Source organism: Salvelinus sp. IW2-2015, linkage group LG4q.1:29 (genome assembly GCF_002910315.2).
Source record: "Salvelinus sp. IW2-2015 linkage group LG4q.1:29, ASM291031v2, whole genome shotgun sequence".
NCBI lineage: Eukaryota > Metazoa > Chordata > Actinopteri > Salmoniformes > Salmonidae > Salvelinus > Salvelinus sp. IW2-2015.
This window is the reverse complement of record NC_036842.1, coordinates 70,413,178-70,433,910: the sequence shown is the minus strand read 5'-3', so window position 1 is coordinate 70,433,910 and position 20,733 is coordinate 70,413,178. Positions and strand designations below refer to the sequence as shown.

The 20,733-nt window shown below is 43.8% G+C and overlaps 1 protein-coding gene across 7 annotated transcripts in view; it reads right to left on the bottom strand.

Annotated features, from left to right (window-relative positions):
- The window catches only part of LOC111962458 (casein kinase I), a 69,520-nt gene that overhangs the window by 9,037 nt on the left and 39,750 nt on the right, over positions 1-20,733 (bottom strand). For 4 of the 7 annotated variants that reach the window (XM_023985555.2, XM_023985557.2, XM_023985558.2 and 1 more), the window contains 7 exons: positions 15,247-15,398; positions 14,884-15,118; positions 9,050-9,135; positions 8,606-8,690; positions 4,947-5,095; positions 4,542-4,649; positions 1,513-1,626 (listed from right to left, as the gene is read on the bottom strand). In XM_023985555.2, coding sequence (XP_023841323.1) covers positions 1,513-1,626; positions 4,542-4,649; positions 4,947-5,095; positions 8,606-8,690; positions 9,050-9,135; positions 14,884-15,118; positions 15,247-15,398 — 929 coding nt within the window. The remainder of the gene's footprint in view (positions 1-1,512; positions 1,627-4,541; positions 4,650-4,946; positions 5,096-8,605; positions 8,691-9,049; positions 9,136-14,883; positions 15,119-15,246; positions 15,399-20,733) is intronic. The other 3 variants (XM_023985559.2, XM_023985560.2, XM_023985561.2) reach the window with 1 other exon arrangement.

Genomic DNA, 20,733 nt, shown 5'->3' with positions numbered 1-20,733 from the left:
TCAATTTTGTATTAGTTTATTTAAAAAATTATGTTTTTCCCCCACTCCAAATACAAACATAAATATGCAAACAACTTACAGAAATAAACTACATCTCCTCTGCCCAGACCCGTACGCTCACACCTCCATCCTTAGTGCCTGCATTATTGTTTGTCACATGGCCTTAAATTGTACCGATTTGTTTTTCCTTGGTCGCAGATGCCATTTCAATAATCAATCATTCGATTTTTCCATTGTGTTAATTGATTTCCACGTTGTCAAAAGTMTTTTCCAGATGAGTGATGAGAATCGTCCAGTCCATTGGGTATCACTATACCCTCATATGCCATGTCTTTTAATATGCAGACAGACTGATTAAAATTAAGTTTACATTGTAATACTTCTGACAGCCAACTTTCTAGCTCCACCCATACATTTTGGACTTTATAGCATTCCCAGAAAACATGGATTATTGAATCATTGTTAGTTTTACACTTCAGACATGACTCTGCCGTTGTGCTGTAGAATGTGATTTTTTTCACTTGTATGATAAATTCTATACATTAGTTTATACTGCATTGACATACATTTTCATTAACTGTAATTTCATTAGTTATGCGCCAACTTTCCCCCCCATKTTGTGCCAATATCAGTTATTTTAAGTCTTGGTTTCTGACTCAAATAAGATTCCCTCAAGGTTGCTCTGATGTTCAAAATATTGTGTGATATGTAACTTAAGTTGAATGTATTTCAAATTGGTCAGTCCAAAATGACTTTTTAATTCTGTCATGGAAATGAATGTATTTCCTGTTACTAAGTCATTTACGGTTTCTATGCCTTTAGTTTATCCATGTGGACCAATTTATCGGTGAATTCTGAAAAACTATTCTAGCCAACTATCTTAACTACAACTAATAGTTTCAAGTAAGCGTAATGCCAGTTGTCATAAGCTGTTATGACATCAGCTCTGTAATGAATGCTTACGTAGGCCCTCATGACAGAAATATAAACTAAAGTGAAGTTACTGAATTCCCTCCATACAACCCTCCATACAGCTTAGCCACTTCCAGACATCCATGTATGGTGTCATTCATGTGGCTCATTAGCCTTTAACTCTACTCCCGGTCTCCCTTAATGGGAAAGGATCTTGCTCGAGTGTGAGTGAACATGTGTCTGGTGGGCCTTGTGAACCGGTCTCTCCCCATCTGCCTCCTTCTCAGACTAAATGTCTGCATGCTGCTATGAAAAAGCTGGTCCCTCCCTGTCGAACAGCCTTTGCTGTTGATCATCATAACAGCACGTGGAACACCTTCGCATACACAGTACAACATCTATCTTAAGAGCAAAGAGCGGGTGAAAGCAATGTGGCGAGGGCCCCACCTATGAAGAGTTTCTGCCATATTGCTTTCATATTTTACGTCCCTTCGGATCTGTGGGCTAGAGGGCTATCAAGGACATAGGCAACGAAGCAGGTTTTTTGGTTTGGAAGCCAGCCACTAAGTAGTAGTCGGTATCTCAGTGGTTGGTGAATACCTGCACAGAGCCCCCATGCCTGTCTGCGGCCAGGTGGGAGCTGCTCAGGTAGGAGGAGTTTGTCTGCCGGTGGGGCTGTGCATCCCATGCCCCTCTGCGGTCTGATGCTGCCGTCTGGTTGGTTGGGGAGGCGGATGGGCAGAGCAAGATGTGGGTGGGCGGTGCAAGTGAGTGAGAGCAGCAGGTGCCAACAGGCCATGCAACGCAGGAAAACAAAGAAAAACAGAGGTGAGACTTGTGGCGAAGCTGGGAATAAGTGTAAGTAGTTGAAAACAACCATGTCAAAACAAAAAAAGTATGGCAAAATCAATAGCTTTAAAATTAGAAATTTAAAGGTAGACTCAGCAAAATGACATTGCCACGAGCAGCATCGCCGATATCGAGATGAGCGATATGCAACACTTCTCTCATACAGTATCTGCGCATGTGCAAGGGTTCGCTTCACGCGGTGACCGCGTGGTAGCCACGGGACCAAAACAGCGGAGAAGTAGAGCCTCACGTTTCAACACTAATTTCCGTTGTTGCGGAAATTGACCCATAATCTACTTCATATGACTGAGTCTACTTTAATTTGATTTGTGATTTTAAAGCAAAATGTTTTTAGACAGTTATAAGAAACCCTGTATGTATGTTTGACATCTTTTTCAGTATTACCATATTTTAAAGCCCTGGTGGCTTTCCTAAGAGACTTGCATTGTTTCTTTGTCATGGCTGCATTGATTGAGTAGTCTGGGCCAGCAGGCACTGCTTTATCTCCCTCATGTATCTCGTTCATCACTGTTCCCCTGGACAGGACAGGTTGTACGTGACAGGACAGGTTGTACGTGACAGGACAGGTTGCACGTGACAGGACATTGAGGGATTAGCTACTAATAAAGTTTTTGCAGGGGGCTTTGGCTTTGGTCTTACGCAGTCTGGGAGCTTTCAACTGGTAATTACTGCGAGTTCATTTCAGACTGGTTGTCATGTCCTGTATTGCGTGTCTGATGTCCTGGCTCAATAAAACGACTCGTGCTTGGAGAGACTGATGGGGTGATATGCGTCGACCTACTTAAAACCAAGGATGTTTCCTTTATCTCCCCCTCTCATTTCTCTCCTTTTTTCTACCTCTAGTTCTCTTCTTTAAGTCCACTCTGCCTTATTCACCTTCCATCGCTTTCCTCTTTCTCCCTCTACCTAAATCCCCCCTCCATCTCAATTTCTTCCTCTTCCCTCTGTCTCTCCATCTTGCTCTTACAATCCCTTTTTGGCACATACTGGAGCAACAATGGAGACACAGGTGGGCTGTTGTTCAGTGCTGAAGCAATGATTAGAGATAAGTCTGGGACTCCTGGGCGCAGCGCCACACACACTCACGTAAAACTACTCTAGCTGCAGCCAATCAAATTTGAGGCAAGCTTCACTGCCTGTTGGGAGCAATAGCTGGAGGACTTCCAGCTGTGAAATTCCTTTTGCGTCTCTCCATGCCTCTTTCCGGTTCAACACAGCCAGGCAGAGGCGGAGATGGACGAGGTATTTTGGTGCCAACAGCAACTCATTTAAAAGATCAGCTGAGACTACATGTTAGGTTCTAATTTCGACCTGAAAGCTCCTTTTGCTTCGGTCTTTTCCAAAATCGGAGATGCTGAGAAATATAATTTTTTACTAGAACGGTTAGAAAATCAAGCCATATTGTGCTGCCATCCTGTTAGGAGGTAACAGATTATTTTATTACAATGGTTAAAATGTATTTTCACGGTGTTATTCGCCCCCTAGTGGATCTTTCTGGTACTTAGAAAGACTACGCAAAAAGGAAATAGAGAATTCGTTCTGCACGCATAGAAGCAGCTAAAAACAACGCTACGGTGCAGGTCTTTCAGTGTAGTTATTTCTTGTCACGCTTCAGCCTTGGAAAATACTGTATTTGTTTGTAAGTTCGATTCAAGCATTTAGCTAYTGATGATAATCTTGTTATTGATAGTTGCTTACATATCAATGTTGGTTGGTTGCATTTACTCACACAAATTGCAATGCCTTTCATGTATGCCGTTAGCTGTATTACTTTGCTCGTGCATCATGCAAACGAATTGTAAAATATACAATACTGTAGTTTTGTTACTGTTTCTAGTGTAATATGCTTTGTTATTCTACATAGCTGGTTGTACATTATTAGAGTAATGAAAGGAGTTAGCCAATTACCATATGAGTAACAATTAGCTATATGGTTTGGCATCATGCCAGATGCATGGTACCGTAGCACGTGCTTTGTATTTATGCAACTTCAAATGTATAATGTACAGCTACAGTATGTCCGTGTGAATTGAATACTAAAGTATATTATTTTCTGTATTTTGCAGTTTCACAACATAAACGTTTTCAATATATTCATTCAAGAAAAGTCACGCCTTGGGAGTTTTATTGAAGACTTAGTTGTTAGCTATCTGTCTAGTTTTGCATGGGAACGCAAGTCAAGGGCAGAATACATATTACACCAAACCAACCGAAAAAAGATTTGAGAGGAAAGCTCGAAGTGTGGAGCATAAGCAAAGCCACCCAGTTTGAAAAAAACTATATGGACTACTACTCTTTCGCCTTAAAATTGTACGAATTTAAATGGTGTTGGATTTACTGTAYTGTAAACTGTAAAGCTGGTTGAGAGCTAAGGTGATATGATTATGGGTTTGGGATTGTCTAAATATAAGTCATGCAACTCCATAGCATTGAAACTAATTCTACAGTAGGTCACTTATACAAATATAAGGTGTTCAAGCAAGCAATACTTATTCATTGTCCTTGTTGCTGGCAAGGTGGGGACCAACACCATTTAAATCTCCTTCAATTTAGGAATTGMCTCTCCTATTGAGAAATTCCATGTCCAAATCAACTGACAGGAATGGAAATAGTATTGACTAGAACCATGCACATATTCTTCATGAGGATTTGTATATTCATGAATTTGTTGTTTCCAGTAGATTTTCTGGAATTTATTGGCTTTTTCAGATGAACAGGCAGAGCTGAAGTGAACTGCTGAGTGAGACTATTGTGTTTACCTGGTTCCGTAGGGGTTGTTGCTGAGAGGGCCTGTCTCTGTTAGCGTTGCTTTCTCTCGTGATGGCAGACGCACCCGAGTCCACGTTGACAGCCCCCACTGGAGTAGGCTGAGAGAGAGTGAAAGCGAGAGAAAGAGAGAGACTGACGGATAAACAAAAAGGCTCAAGGAAATATACATTTTTAATTCTTTCACCTGTGTTAAATTTATTTTCTACTTTTGATTTCCCAACTTTCCAGCTAGGAACGGTACACAAAGTTATTATACAAAAACATACAGGACTGAACAGTTAGCAAGCTGATGCTAATCAGCACATTTACTCTTCTAGTCTTTCAACAGCTGCTATATGACTATTGTATGTGAGACTACACTTATGCTATTTAGCACGTGAACGCTAGCTACTCACAATCGGTCTGCCATCCCAGTCGTAGGTGTAGTCAAATGTGTATCCTTTGCGCTCAAGCAGCTCGGTGAACAGAGTCCTCAAATACTCGTAGTCGGGCTTCTCAAAGAAGTCCAACCGCCTCACGTAGCTCAGGTAGGTGGCCATCTCTTCTACAATGGGGCAACACAGTCAACATGGTTCAGGCAAAACAAGAGGTCCATCTAGTCATACCTGACAATTGAGTGCACTAAGGCCGCATTTTCCCCTCTACTGATGGTTTGTCACAAAAACTGCTGCTTTATTTGTAAACAGCTTGTGCACGTTATCTAAGGAAGTCTCGAGGTTTTGCTCGCCTGAGGTAAAGTATCTCATGATAAACTGTAGACCACACTATCTACCTAGAGTTTTCATCTGTATTTTTCGTAGCTGTCTACATACCACCACAGACCGATGCTGGCACTAAAACCGCACTCAATGAGCTGTATTCCGCCATAAGCAAACAGGAAAATGCTCATCAAGAGGCGGCGCTCCTAGTGGCCGGGGACTTTAATTCAGGGAAACTTAAATCAGTTTTACCTAATTTCTATCAGCACGTTAAATGTGCAACCAGAGGGGAAAAAAACCTTACTCCTTACTTAAAACCTTAACCTTACTCCACATACAGAGACGCGTACAAAACCCTCGCCCTCCATTTGGAAAATCTGACCATAATTCTATCCTCCTGATTCCTGCTTACAAGTAAAAATTAAAGCAGGATGCACCAGTAACTCGGTCTATAAAAAAAGTGGTCAGATGAAGCAGATGATAAACTACAGGACTGTTTTTCTATCACAGACTGGAATATGTTCCGGGATTCTTCCGATGGCATTGAGGAGTAGACCACATCAGTCACTGGCTTTATCAATAAGTGCATCGATGACGTCGTCCCCACAGTGACTGTACGTACATACCAACCAGAAGCCATGGATTACAGGCAACATTCGGACTGAGCTAAAGGGTAGAGCTGCCGCTTTCAAGGAGCGGGACTCTAACCCGGAAGCTTATAAGAAATCCCGCTACGCCCTCCGACAAACCATCAAACAGGCAAAGGGTCAATACAGGACTAAGATTGAATCGTACTACATCGGAGCCGACGCACATCGGATGTGGCAGGGCTTGCAAACTATTACAGACTACAAAAGGGAAGCACAGCCAAGAGCTGACCAGTGACACAAGCTAAACAACTTCTATGCTTGCTTCAAGGCAAGTAACACTGAAACATGCATGAGAGCATCAGCTGTTCCGGACGACTGAATGATCACGCTTTCTGCAGCCGATGTGAGTAAGACTTTTAAACAGGTCAACATTCACAAGGCCGCAGGGCCAGATGGATTACCAGGACGTGTACTCCCAACATGCAAGTGTCTTCACTGACATTTTCAACCTCTCCCTGTCTGAGTCTGTAATACCAACATGTTTCAAGCAGACCACCATAGTCCCTGTGCCCAAGAACACTAAGGTAACGTTCCTAAATGACTACCAACTTGTAGCACTCACACCTGTAACCATGAAATACTTTGAAAGGCTGGTCATGGCTCACATCAACACCATTATCCCAGAAACACTAGACCCACAATTTGCATACCGCCCCAACAGATCCACAGACGATGCAAGCTCTATTGCACTCCCCACTGTCCTTTCACACCTGGACAAAAGGAACACCTATGTGAGAATGCTATTCATTGACTACAGCTCAGTGTTCAACACCATAGTGCCCTCATAGCTCATCACTAAGCTAAGGACCCTGGGACTAAACACCTACCTCTGCAACTGGATCCTGGACTTCCTGACGAGCTGCCCCCAGGTGGTATGGGTAGGTAACAACACATCCGTCACGCTGATCCTCAACTCGGGGACCCCTCAGGGGTGCATGCTCAGTCCCCTCCTGTACTCCCTGTTCACACATTACTCCACGGCCAGGGACAACTCCAACACCAGCATTAACTTTGCCGATGACACAGCAATGGTAGGCCTGATCACCGACGAGACCGCCTATAGGGAGGTGGTCAGAGACCTGACCGTGTGGTGCAAGGACAACAACCTCTCCCTCAACGTGACCAAGACAAAGGAGATGATTGTGGACTACAGGAAAAGGAGGACTGAGCACGCCCCCATTCTCATCGGCGGGGCTGTAGTGGAGCAGGTTGAGAGCTTCAAGTTCCTTGGCATTCATGTCACCAACAAACTAACATGATTCAAGCACACCAAGACAGTCGTGAAGAGGGCACGACAAAACCTATTCCCCCTCAGGAGACTGAAAAGATTTGGCATGGGTCCTCAGATCCTCAAAAGGTTCTACAGCTGCACCAATCGAGCGCATCCTAACGGGTTGCATCACTGCCTGGTAAGGCAACTGCTCGGCCTCCGACCGCAAGGCACTACAGAGGGTAGTGCGTACAGCCCAGTACATCACCGGGGCCAAGCCGTAAAAATAGTCCAAGACTCCAGCCACCCGATTCAGACTGTTCTCTCTGCTACCGCACGGCAAGCGGTACCGGAGCGCCAAGTCTAGGTCCCAGAAGCTTCTAAACAGCTTCTACCCTCAAGCCATAAGACTGCTGAACAATTAAACAAATTGCTACCTAGACTATTTGCATTGCTGTTACTCTCGGTTTATTATCTATGCATAGTCATTTTAATGACTACCTTCAGGTACATATTACTTTGACACCGGTGCCCCTGCACATTGACTCTGTACCGTTACCCCTTGTATATAGCCCCGCTATTGTTATTTACTGCTGCTCTGTAATTATTTGTTATTCTTATCTATTCATTTTTTGTTGTTATTTTCTTAAAACTGCATTGTTAGTTAAGGGKTTGTAAGTAAGCATTTCACTGTAAGGTCTACACTTGTTGTATTCGGCGCATGTGACAAATCAAATTTGATTTATATAGCAAATGTGCCCACTCTGGTTTTGGCACATGCTCTTTAGCCAATAGCTTGCAGATACAGTGCAGGTAGGCTACCTACATTATGAGATGATTATGGATAAGAGCGATATTATTTGTATCTGTCAAACGGCAGCCAAGCATCAATCATGTGACCAGAACAAGACCCTCGCTATTTATTGGAAAATGAGCATCAAGCTCATCACCTTTCACATTCACACTCTGTGAAGTTCTCATAACGTATTTAATCTGTAGCCTAATAAACTGCATGCTTTCGAGTCGTGTATGGTGTGGGAGGACCACACAACATATTGCGTGACTACTTCGATATGATGGTTATTATATCAATATTTGCAAATGTTTCGTATAATGAATTTTTACCGACCCAAAAAGATACCACCATGTCAAACGAACAAATTGTCTGTCGGCATTTCTAAAATTGAACCTGCAGTTCCTGTTTCCATCAGCCCAGTTGTGACATTTTTCATGCGACAGCTAAATTCATCCGCATGAAAAGGTTGGATGGAAACGTGGTGTCTTGCAAATACATGCTCTTTCATTCACTCTCCAATGCGCCTGTCCTTCAAGAAGCATCTTCTGCTCACTTAAGCCCATTTCTAAGTCCAGCTCGCTCTTGATTATTCTATTGCGATTATTAACTGCCATAACATGCAGTGCAAAGTGTGTGTTCTAGGAAATGTAACCATTTCAAAGGCATCCACTAGTGTCAGGGTGGAAGATTGGCACAATACCTGGAAAGCTTTCACAGAGGACCTCGATGGGAGTGTTGCGCTTGGTGTCGCCAATCTTCTGGTATCGCTCTTTCAGGGTGTCAGCCTGTAGGTAGAAGGCACAAATTGAGTCCAAACACACCTTTTCCATCTTTTCTCCCTCCCTTCACCCCAATGTTACATTTCGCTTTCCCTCCTCCTAGCCAGTCTTTCAATCACCCACTTTATCGCTCCTGTGCTTCCTTCAGGTGAACATTCCTTCTCTCTCTCCCTCCTTGAATCACAACTAGTAGCGCATCACACTCTAACATCTGGGTAAAGTTCATTATAAGGGCACATCATAGAAAAATGCTTCGCGAACAAAAAACAAAAACAAGCATTTCTTATTGGACGAGCTCAGATAGTACCCCCCCATTTTGTGCCTACTGAACATGACCCAGCTGACATCATGCCTAGCTCCCCTACCTTGAGTCCTTGCCACGGCAGACTCCCTCGTAGGAAATACATGAACATGTGGCCCAGGGCTTCCAGGTCATCCCGTCGACTTTGCTCTGAAACAAAAAGGGAGGGGTGTCCGTTTTCAGCTGTGACCAATATATAGCATATCTACCATACTCCTGTGTTGGAGGTCTCGCTCCACACACATCTCCACACGTCAAAAGATTATTTGTACCATTTTCTACATTGAAGAATAATAGTGAAGACATCAAAACTATGAAAAAACACACATGGACTCAATTAGCATATTTTAGAATCTTCAAAGTAGCCACTCTTTGCCTTGATGACAGCTTTGCACACACTTGGCATTCTCTCAACCATCTTCACCTGGAATGCTTTTCCAACAGTCTTGAAGGATTTCCCACATATGCTGAGCACTTGTTGGCTGCTTTTCCTTCACCAACTCATCCCAAACCATCTCAATTGGGTTGAGGTAGGGTGATTGTGGAGGCCAGGTCATCTGATGCAGCACTCCATCTTGGTCAAATAGCCCTTCCACAGCCTGGAGGTGTGATAGGCAATTGTCCCGTTCAAAAACAAATTATAGTCCCACTAAGCACAAACCAGAATGGATGGCGTATTGCTGTGGTAGCCATGGGGGTTTAGTGTGCCTTGAATTATAAATAAATCATTGACAGTGTCACCAGCAAAGTATCCCCACACCATGACACCTCCTCCTCCATGCTTCACAGTGGGAACCACACATGCAGAAATCATCCGTTCACCTACACTGCGTCTCACAAAAACACAGCGGTTGGAACCAAAAATCTCAAATTTGGACTCATCAGACCAAAGGACAGATTTCCACCAATCTACTGTCCATTGCTTGTGTTCCTTGGCCCAAGCAAGTCTTCTTATTGGTGTCCTTTAGTAGTGGTTTCTTTGCAGCAATTCGAACATGAAGGCCTGATTCCCGCAGTCCCCTCTGAACAGTTGATGTTGAGATGTGTCTGTTACTTGAACTCTGTGAAGCATTTATTTGGGCTGCCATTTCTGAGGCTGGTAACTGTAATGAACTTATCCTCTGCAGCAGATGTAACGCTGCATCTTCCTTTCCTGTGGCGGTCCTCATGAGCCAGTTTCATCATGGAGCTTGACGGTTTTTGCAACTGCAGGAAGAATCTTTCAAAGTTCTTGCAATTTTCCAGATGACTGACCTTCATGTCTTAAAAGTAATGATGGACTGTCATTATTCTTGGCTTATTTGAGCTGTTCATGCCATAATATGGACTTTTTATTTTACTAAATAGGGCTATCTTCTGCATATCACCCCTACCTTGTCACAGCACAAGTGGCTCAAACGCATTAAGAAAATCAATTCCTCAAAATGTACTTTTAACAAGGCACACCAGTTAATTGAAATGCATTCCACTTCATGAAGCTGGATGAGAGAAGGCCAAGTGTGCAAAACTGTCATCAAGGCAAAGGGTGCCTACTTTGAAGAATCTCAAATATAAAATAAACACTTTTTTGGTTACTACATGATTTCATAGTTTGTGTCTTTATGTCTGAGTAGGTGTGCCCAAACTTTTGACTGGTACTGTATATCTATCTAAACTCAGCAAAAAAATAAACGTCCTCTGACAGTCAACTGCGTTTATTTTCAACAAACTTTACATGTGTAAATATTTGTATGAACATAACAAGATTCAACAACTGAGACACACTGAACAAGTTCCACAGACATGTGACGAACACATTATTACATTTCTGTTACTGAACAAAGGGGGGGGGTCAAAAATGAAAAGTAAGTCACTATCTGGTGTGGCCACCAGCTGCATTAAGTACTGCAGTGCATTTACTCCTCATGGACTGCACCAGATTTGCCAGTTCTTGCTGCGAGATGATACCCCACTCTTCCAACTTGCACCTGCAAGTGCCCAGACATTTCTGGGGGGAATGGCCCTAGCCCTCACCCTCCGATCCAACAGGTCCCAGACGTGCTCAAAGGGATTGAGATCCGGGCTCTTCGCTGGCCATGGCAGAACACTGACATTCCTGTCTTGTAGGAAATCACACACAGAACGAGCAGTATGGCATTGTCATGCTGGAGGGTCATGTCAGGATGAGCCTGCAGGAAGGGTACCACATGAGGGAGGACGATGTCTTCCCTTTAACGCATAGCGTTGAGATTGCCTGCAATGACAACAAGCTCAGTCCGATGATGCTGTGACACACCGCCCCAGGCCATGACGGACCCTCCATCTCCAAATTGATCCCGCTCCAGAGTACAGGCCTCGGTGTAACGCTCATTCCCTCGACAATAAACGCGAATCCGACCATCACCCCTGGTGAGAAAAAAACGCAACTCGTCAGTGAAGAGCACTTTTTGCCAGTGCTATCTGGTCCAGCGACAGTGGGTTTGTGCCCATAGGCGACATTGTTGCCTGTGACGTCTGGTGAGGACCTGCCTTACAACAGGCCTACAAGCCCTCAGTCCAGCCTCTCTCAGCCTATTGCGTACAGTCTGAGCACTGATGGAGGGATTGTGCGTTCCTTATGCAACTCGGGCAGTTGTTGTTACCATCCTGTACCTGTCCCGCAGGTGTGATGTTCAGATGTACCGATCCTGTGCAGGTGTTACACGTGGTCTACCACTGCGAGGACGATCAGCTGTCCATTCGGTCTCCCTGTAGCGCTGTCTTAGGCGTCTCACAGTACGGACATTGCATGCCTAAGGCACGTTCATGCAGATGAGCAGGGCATATTTCTTTTGGTGTTTATCAGAGTCAGTAGAAAGGCCTCTTTAGTGTCCTAAGTTTTCATAACTGTGACCATAATTGCCTACTGTCTAAGCTTTGTGTCTTAACGACCGTTCCACAGGTGCATGTTCATGGTTCATTGAACAAGCATGGAAAACAGTGTTTAAACCCTTTACAATGAAGATCTGGGCATAGGTCAAGGCATAGATCTGGGGAAGGTTACCAAAAAATGTTATTTGTATTTTTATGAATTATCTTCYAAAGACAGGGTCCTGAAAAAGGGAAGTTTCTTTTTTGTGTTTTGAGTTTATATACACAGTGCCTTCGGAAAGTACTCAGACCCCTTGACTTTTTCCACATTGTTACGTTACAACTTTGTTCTAAAATCTATTAAATAAAAAAAATCCTCAATCTACACACAATACCCCATAATGACAAAACGAAAACAGGTTTTTAGAAATGTTTCCAAATGTATTAAAGATAAAAAACAAATACCTTATTTACATAAGTATTCAGACCCTTTGCTATGAGACTCAAAATTGAGCTCAGGTACATCCTGTTTCCATTGGTCATCCTTCAGATGTTTCTACAACTTGATTGGAGTCCACCTGTGGTAAATTCAATTGATTGGACATGATTTGGAAAGGCACACATCTGTCTATATAAGGTCCCACAGTTGACAGTGCTTGTCAGAGTAACAACCAAGCCATGAGGTCGAAGGAATTGCCCGTAGAGCTCCGAGACAGGATCGTGTCGAGGCATAGATCTGGGGAAGGTTACCAAAAATGTTTTGCAGCATTGAAGGTCCCCAAGAACACAGTAGCCTCCATCATTCTTAAACGGAGGAAGTTGGGTAAATAATTGGGTACCAAATGAACCAATCAAAGGAGAGATCGTTAGGAAAGAGTTTGAGCGGGATAAATAGAGATAAGAAACCTGGTCAGTTGTGTTACTCATCCAGGTGAATTCAAAGCACAACATCCCGAGAGGAAAGGAGATCTCAGAGGACATCAGGACGAGGAGTGAGAGCACATCAGTCTGGGGATGGCCATAAAATAATCTCAAAAAGATTTGAGCTCTATCAGTCCACTGTGAGGCAAATAATTTACGAATGGAGAAGATTTAACATGACAGCAACTCGGCCTAGAAGTGGACGCCATTTCAAAATATCAGAGCTGTCATCAAGGCAAAGGGTGGCTACTTTAAAGAATCTCAAAAATAACATATTTCGATTTGTTGAACAATTTTTMGGTTACTACATGATTCCATAGCTGTAATTTCTTAGTTTTGATGTATTCAATATTATTATGCAATTTTTTTTCTTCTTTCGTCTCACATCAATCTACAGACAATACCCCATAATGACAAAGCAAAAACAGTTTGTGTGCAAATATATATATACATATATATTTATTTTTATTTTACTTGAAATATTCAGACCCTTTACTGAGTACTTTGTTGAAGCACCTTTGGCAGCGATTACAGCCTCGAGTCTTCTTGGGTATGACTAAGGTTGCAAAATTCCAGGAACTTTCAATAAATTCTCTGGTTTTCCAAAAATCCTGGTTGGAGGATTTCAGATTTCCTGCTCACTCCTTCCTGATACCGGGAAACCGCCTACCAGGATTTCAGGAAAACAATGTAATTTATTGAAAGTTCCTGGAATATTGCAACCCTATGTATGACACATACTAGCTTGGCAAACCTGTATTTGGGGAGTTTCTCCCATTCTTCTCTGCAGATCCTCTTAAGCTCTGTCAGGTTGTATGGGGAACGTCGCTGCACAGCTATTTTCAGGTCTCTCCAGAGATGTTTGATCAGGAAGCCACTCCTGTGTTGTCTCGGCTGTGTGCTTAGGGTCATTGTCCTGTTGGAAGGTGAAACTTCATCCCAGTCTGAAGTCCTGAGCGCTCTGGAGCAGGTTTTCATCAAGGATCTCTGCACTTTGCTCGGTTCATCTTTCCCTCGATCCTGACTAGCCTCCCAGTCCCTGCCGCTGAAACGCATCCCCACAGCATGATGCTGTCACCACCATGATTCACCATAGGGATGGTGCCAGGTTTCCTCCAGACGTGATGCTTGGCATTCAGGCCAGAGATCAATCTTGCTTTCATCAGACCAGAGAAACTTGTTTCTAATGGTCTGAGAGTCCTTCAGGTAACTTTTGGCAGTCCAAGCGGGCCGTCATGTGCCTTTTACTGAGGAGTGGCTTCCGATCTACCAAAAAGGCCTGATTGGTGGAGTGCTGCAGAGATCGTTGCCCTTCTGGAAGGTTCCCCCATCTCCACAGAGGAACTCTGMAGKTCTGTCAGAGTGACCATTGTGTTCTTGGTCACCTCTCTGACCAAGGCCCTTCTCCCCTGATTTCTCAGGTTTGGCCAGGTCTAGGAAGAGTCTTGGTGGTTCCAAACTTCTTCTATTTAAGAATGCTCGAGGCCACTTTGTTCTTGGGGATCTTCAATGCTGCAGAAATGTTTTGGTACCCTTCCCCAGATCTGTGCCTCAACACGATCCTGTCTCGGCACTCCACTGACAATTCCTTCGACCTCATTGGCTTGGTTGTTGCTCTGACATGCACTGTCAACAGTTGGACCTTATTTAGACAGATGTGTGCCTTTCCAAATCAAGACCAATCAATTGAATTTACCACAGGTGGACCAATCAAGTTGTAGAAACATCAAGGATGATCAATGGAAACAGGTGGCACCTGAGCTCAATTTCGAGTCTCATAGCAAAGGGTCTGGATACTTATGTAAATGTTTTTTTATTTGTAATAAATTTGCACACATTACTAAAAACCTGTTTTTACTTTATCATTATGGGGTATTGTGTGTAGATTGGTGAGATTTTTTAAATCAATTTTAGAATAAGGCTGTAATGTAACAAAATGTGGGAAAAGTCCAGGGGTCTGAATGCTTTCCGAATGCACCGTATGTACACAGGTTACAAAAATCTCAAAGGCAAAGCCTTTCAAATTGTAGAGTTCAACCAATCAAATATGAGAGAGCAGCCTATACTGTATCCATGTAAGTAACACTCAGGGAAGTTGAGGCGACAAGTTAAGTTGTGTGGTAGAGGGGCGCAGTACTGTAGCCCTACCTTTTCCTAAGTGGGTGTTAATAGACATGTAGCGGGCGGTCCCTGTGAGGCTCTTGTGTTCCCTGTAGGGGATGTGTTTTTTGGTCTCGGGGTCGATGTACTCTTTGGCCAGGCCAAAGTCAATTATGTGGATGATGTGCTCCTGCTTGTGCCCCTGCCGCCCGATGAGGAAGTTCTCTGGCTTCACGTCTCGGTAGATGAGGTTCTTGGAGTGGACGTACTCCATCCGGGATAGCTGAGGAGTGGAGAAGTGTGTGACAGTCAAACAGATGCACAAGTGGACACACTGGCAAATACAATCAGAACAGACACATAATTATTGAAAACAAGATTCTTCGTAATTTGGATGCTAACTGAACTTACCAGCTGAATAGCCATCATCAAAACGGTCTTAAGAGAGAAGGTCCTGTCACAAAGGTCAAAGAGGTCTTCTAGACTGGGACCCAGCAGCTCCAACACCATGGCATTGTATTTCCCACAAGGCCCAAAGTAGAAGACCTGAGGAAGACCCTCCGCTGAGAGAGAACGATAGATGGAGAGAGAAGTCACATTTAAACAGAATCCACTTATCAGTTGATAATCATATGAGCAGCATAATTTGGAGTTCAGATTAMGCAGAGTGTTCATATTTTTTTTGTATATGCGTGAGGTCATGGCAGTAGACTTCACATGTCCATTTGACGCTCTACCTGTAATTACACTGAACTAAAATATAATAAGCAACAATTTCAAAGATTTTACTGAGTTACAGCTCATATGAGGARATCAGTCAAATAAATTCATTAGGCCCTAGTCAATGGATTTCACACGACTGGGAATACAGATATGCATCTGATGGTGAAAGATAGCTTAAAAAAACAAAAAATGGTCCTCACAATGGACCTCAGGATCTCATCATGGAATTTTTGTGCATTAAAATTGGCATAGATAAAATGCAATTGTGTTCGTTGCTGGAAACACGTCGGGACTTCCGGCGCCAACAGAGATGGCCGCTTCGCGTTCCTAGGAGACTATGCAGTATTTTGTTTTTTTTAACGTGTTATTTCTTACATTGGTACCCCAGGTAATCTTAGGTTTTATTACATACAGTCGGGAGGAACTACTGGATATAAGAGCAATGTCAACTCACCATCATTACGACCAAGAATACGACTTTCCCGAAGCGGATCCTGTGTTTTGCCCACCACCCAGGACAATGGATCGGATCCCAGCCGGCAAACCAAAACAACGACGTCGTAAAAGGGGCAGACGAAGCGGTCTTCTGGTCAGGCTCCGGAGACGGGKACATCGCGCACCGCTCCCGAGCATACTACTCGCCAATGTCCAGTCTCTTGACAACAAGGTTGATGAAATCCAAGCAAGGTTAGCATTCCAGAGAGACATAAGAGACTAACGTTCTTTGCTTCACGGAAACATGGCTCACCCGAGACACGCTATCGGAGTCGGTACAGCCAGCTGGTTTCTTCATCTTTTCACGCATCGCACCGACAGAAACAAGCATCTTCTGGTAAGAAGAGGGGCGGGGGGGTATGCCTTATGATTACGAGACGTGGTGTGATCATAACACAATACAGGAACTAGAGTCATTCTGTTCACCTGACCTAGAATTCTCACAATCAAATGTTGACCGCATTATCTACCAAGGGAATCTCTCTTCGATTATAATCACAGCCGCATTTATTCCCCCCCAAGCAGACACAGATGGCCCTGAACGAACTTTATTTGACTCTATGTAAACTGGAAACCACATATTCTGAGGCTGCATTCATTGTAGCTGGGGATTTTAACAAGGCTAATCTGAAACAAGACTCCCTAAATTCTATCAGCATAGTCGATTGTGCTACCAGGGCTGGTAAAACCCTGGAATCATTGTTATTCTAACTTCCGCGACGCATATAGGCCCTCCCCGCCCTCCTTTCGGGAAAAAGCTGACCACGACTCCATTTGTGTGCTCCCTGCCTATAGACAGAGACTAAAAAGGAAGCTCCCGTGCTCAGGTCTGTTCAACGCTGGTCCGACCAATCTGATTCCACGCTTCAAGATTGCTTCGATCACGTGGATTGGGATAGTTCCGCATTGCGTCAAACAACATTGATGAATACACTGATTCGGTGAGCGAATTTATTAGCAAGTGCATTGGCCGTACCCACACAACTATTAACAATTCCCCAACAGAAAACCGTGGATTGATGCAGCATTCGCGCAAAACTGAAAGCGCAAACCACTGCTTTTAACCAGGGCAAGGTGACCATAAACATGACCGAATACAAACAGTGTAGCTATTCTCCGCAAGGCAATCAAACAAGCTAAGCGTCAGTATAGAGACAAAGTAGAGTCACAATTCAACGGCTCAGACACAAGAGGTATGTGGCAGGGTCTACAGTCAATCACGGATTACAAAAAAAAAGCTCCGTCGCGGACCAGGATGTCTTGCTCCCAGACAGACTAAATAACATTTTTGTTCGCTTTGAGGACAATACAGTGCTACTGACACGGCCCGCTACCAAAACCTGCAGACTCTCCTTCACTGCAGCCGACGTGAGTAAAACATTTAAACGTGTTAACCCTCGCAGGGCTGCAGGCCCAGACGGAATCGCCAGCCGCGTCCTCAGAGCATGCGCAGACCAGCTGGCTGGTGTGTTTACGGACATATTCAATCAATCCTTATCCCAGTCTGCTGTTCCCACATGCTTCAAGAGGGCCACCATTGTTCCTGTTCCAGAAAGCTAAGGTAACTGGCTAAACGACTACCGCCCGTAGCACTCATTTCCGTCATCATGAAGTGCTTTGAGAGACTAGTCAAGACCATATCACCTCCACCCTACCTGACACCCTAGACCCACTCAATTGCTTACCGACCCAATAGGTCCACAGACGACGCAATCGCAACCAACTGCACACTGCCATAACCCATCTGGACAAGAGGAATACCTATGTGAGAATGCTTTCATCGACTACAGCTCAGCATTTAACACCATAGTACCCTCCAAACTCATCATCAAGCTCGAGACCCTGGGTCTCGACCCGCCCTGTGCAACTGGGTACTGGACTTCCTGACGGGCCGCCCGCGTGGTGAGGGTAGGAAACAACATCTCCACCCCGCTGATCCTCAACACTGGGCCCCACAAGGGTGCGTTCTGAGCCCTCTCCTGTTCACCCACGACTGCGTGGCCATGCACGCCTCCAACTCAATCATCAAGTTTGCAGACACTACAGTGGTAAAACGCTTTTTGTGCATATGAAAAATCTTTGGTATGTTTTTGTTTGGCTCATGAAACCAACACTTTACTGTTGCATTTATATATATTTTAAATGTAGTTTGTCTTAGTCACATGCAGGACTAGTGCAAATTATAACTACTGCTCGTCTCAGCACTTCCAGGTGGCATCTAAAGAAGGCCCAAGGGTTAGGTTGGGGTTTGTCAGTCGCAATGTGTACTGAATTGTATGTTGCACCATTGGAGGATCTGCTGTATCCATCTCAGGAGGAACAGAGGGGATGCTGCCCAGAGGAACTTGGGGAAGCTAATAATAAGGTCATGAAACTCAACTGAAACTCCTTTTCCAATAGCCAGTAGCGCAAAACAATTCGACAGTAGAGGAGAATTTTTGCTAAAACCGATTAATAACGGAGAAGCTTGCGGCAAGCTGATAAATTGCATGGGGTGGAGGATACAATTTGGTAATTCTAGAGTGGATAAATCTGTTGGGATTACAACCTGACAAAAACATCACTGGTGTGAGGTTTCTTGAACGAGCTGAGCCCAGCTTTGTTTAACACTTAATTGGTTACTACATGATTCCATGTGTGTTATTTCAGAGTTTTGATGACTGCACTATTATTCTACAATGTAGAAAATAGTAAAAATAAAGAAAAATCGTTGAATGAGTAGGTGTGTCAACTTTTGACTGGTACTGTATGTATGTATATATGTATGTATGTATACAGTTGAAGTCGGAAGTTTACATACCTTCGGATGGAGTCATTAAAACTCATTTTTCAACCACTCCACAAATTTCTTGTTAACAAACCATAGTTTTGGCAAGTCGGTTAGTACATCTACTTTGTGCCTGACAAGTAATTTATACAAAATTGTTTACAGATTATTTCACTTAATCACAATTCCAGTTGGTCAGAAGTTTGCATACACTAAGTTGACTGTGCTTCAAACAGCTTGGAAAATTCCATAAAATGATGTCATGGCTTTAAAAGCTTCTGGTAGGCTAATTGACATCATTTGAGTCAATTGGAGTTGTACCTGTGGATATATTTCAAGGCCTACCTTCAAACGCAGTGCCTCATTGCTTGACATCATGGGAAAATCAAAAAGAATCAGCCAAGACCTCAGGAAAAAAAATGTGTAGACCTCCACAATTCTGGTTCATCCTTGGAAGCAATTTCCAAACGGCTGAAGGTACCACGTTCATCTGTACAACAATATACGCAAGTATAAACACCATCGGACCACGTAGCCGTCATACCGCTGAGGATGGAGACGCGTTCTTCTCCTAGAGATGAACGTGCTTTGGTGCGAAAAGTGCAAATCAATCCAGAACAACAGCAAAGGACCTTGTGAAGATGCTGGAGGGAACAGGTACAAAAGTATCTATATCCACAGTAAAATGAGTCCTATATCGACATAACCAGAAAGACCGCTCAGCAAGGAAGAAGCCACTGCTCCAAAACCGCCATAAAAAAGCCAGACTACGCTTTGCAACTGTACATGGGGACAAAGATCATACTTTTGGAGAATGTCCTCTGGTCTAATGAAACAAAAATAGAACTGTTTGGCCATAATGACCATCGTTATGTTTGGAGAAAAAGGGGGGGGGGGGGGATGTGCTAAAACTGAGTTTAAAATGCCTTTGGCTAAGGTGTATGTAAACTTCCGACTTCAACTGTATGTACAGTGGGGAGAACAAGTATTTGATACACTGCCGATTTTGCAGGTTTTCCTACTTACAAAGCATGTGAGGTCTGTCATTTTTATCAGGGTACACTTCAACTGTGAGAGACGGAATCTAAAACAAAAATCCAGAAATCACATTGTATGATTTTTAAGTAATTAATTGCATTAATTGCATGACATAAGTATTGGATCACCTACCAACCAGTAAGAATTCCGGCTCTCACAGACCTGTTAGTTTTTCTTTAAGAAGCCCTCCTGTCTCCACTCATTACCTGTATTAACTGCACCTGTTTGAACTCGTTACCTGTATAAAAGACACCTGTCCCACACTCAATCAAACAGACTCCAACCTCTCCACAATGGCCAAGACCAGAGAGCTGTGTAAGGACATCAGGGATAAATTGTAGACCTGTACAAGGCTGGGATGGGCTACAGGACAATAGCCAAGCAGCTTGGTGAGAGGCAACAACTGTTGGCACAATTATTAGAAAATGGAAGAAGTTCAAGATGACGGTCAACACCCTCGGTCTGGGGCTCCATGCAAGCACACCTGTGGGCATCATGATCATAGAAGAGAGTGGAATCAGCCCAGAACTACACGGTAGGACTTGGTCAATGACCTGAAGAGAGCTGGGACCACAGTCTCAAAGAAAACCATTAGTAACACACTACGCCGTCATGGATTAAAATCCTGCAGCGCACGCAAGGTCCCCTGCTCAAGCCAGCGCATGTCCAGGCCCGTCTGAAGTTTGCAATGACCATCTGGATGATCAGAGGAGGAATGGAAGAAGGTCATGTGGTCTGATGAGACAAAAATAGAGCTTTTTGCTCTAAACTCCACTCACCGTGTTTGGAGGAATAGAAGGATGAGTACAACCCCAAGAACACATCCCAACCGTGAAGCATGGAGGTGGAAACATCATACTTTGGGGATGCTTTTC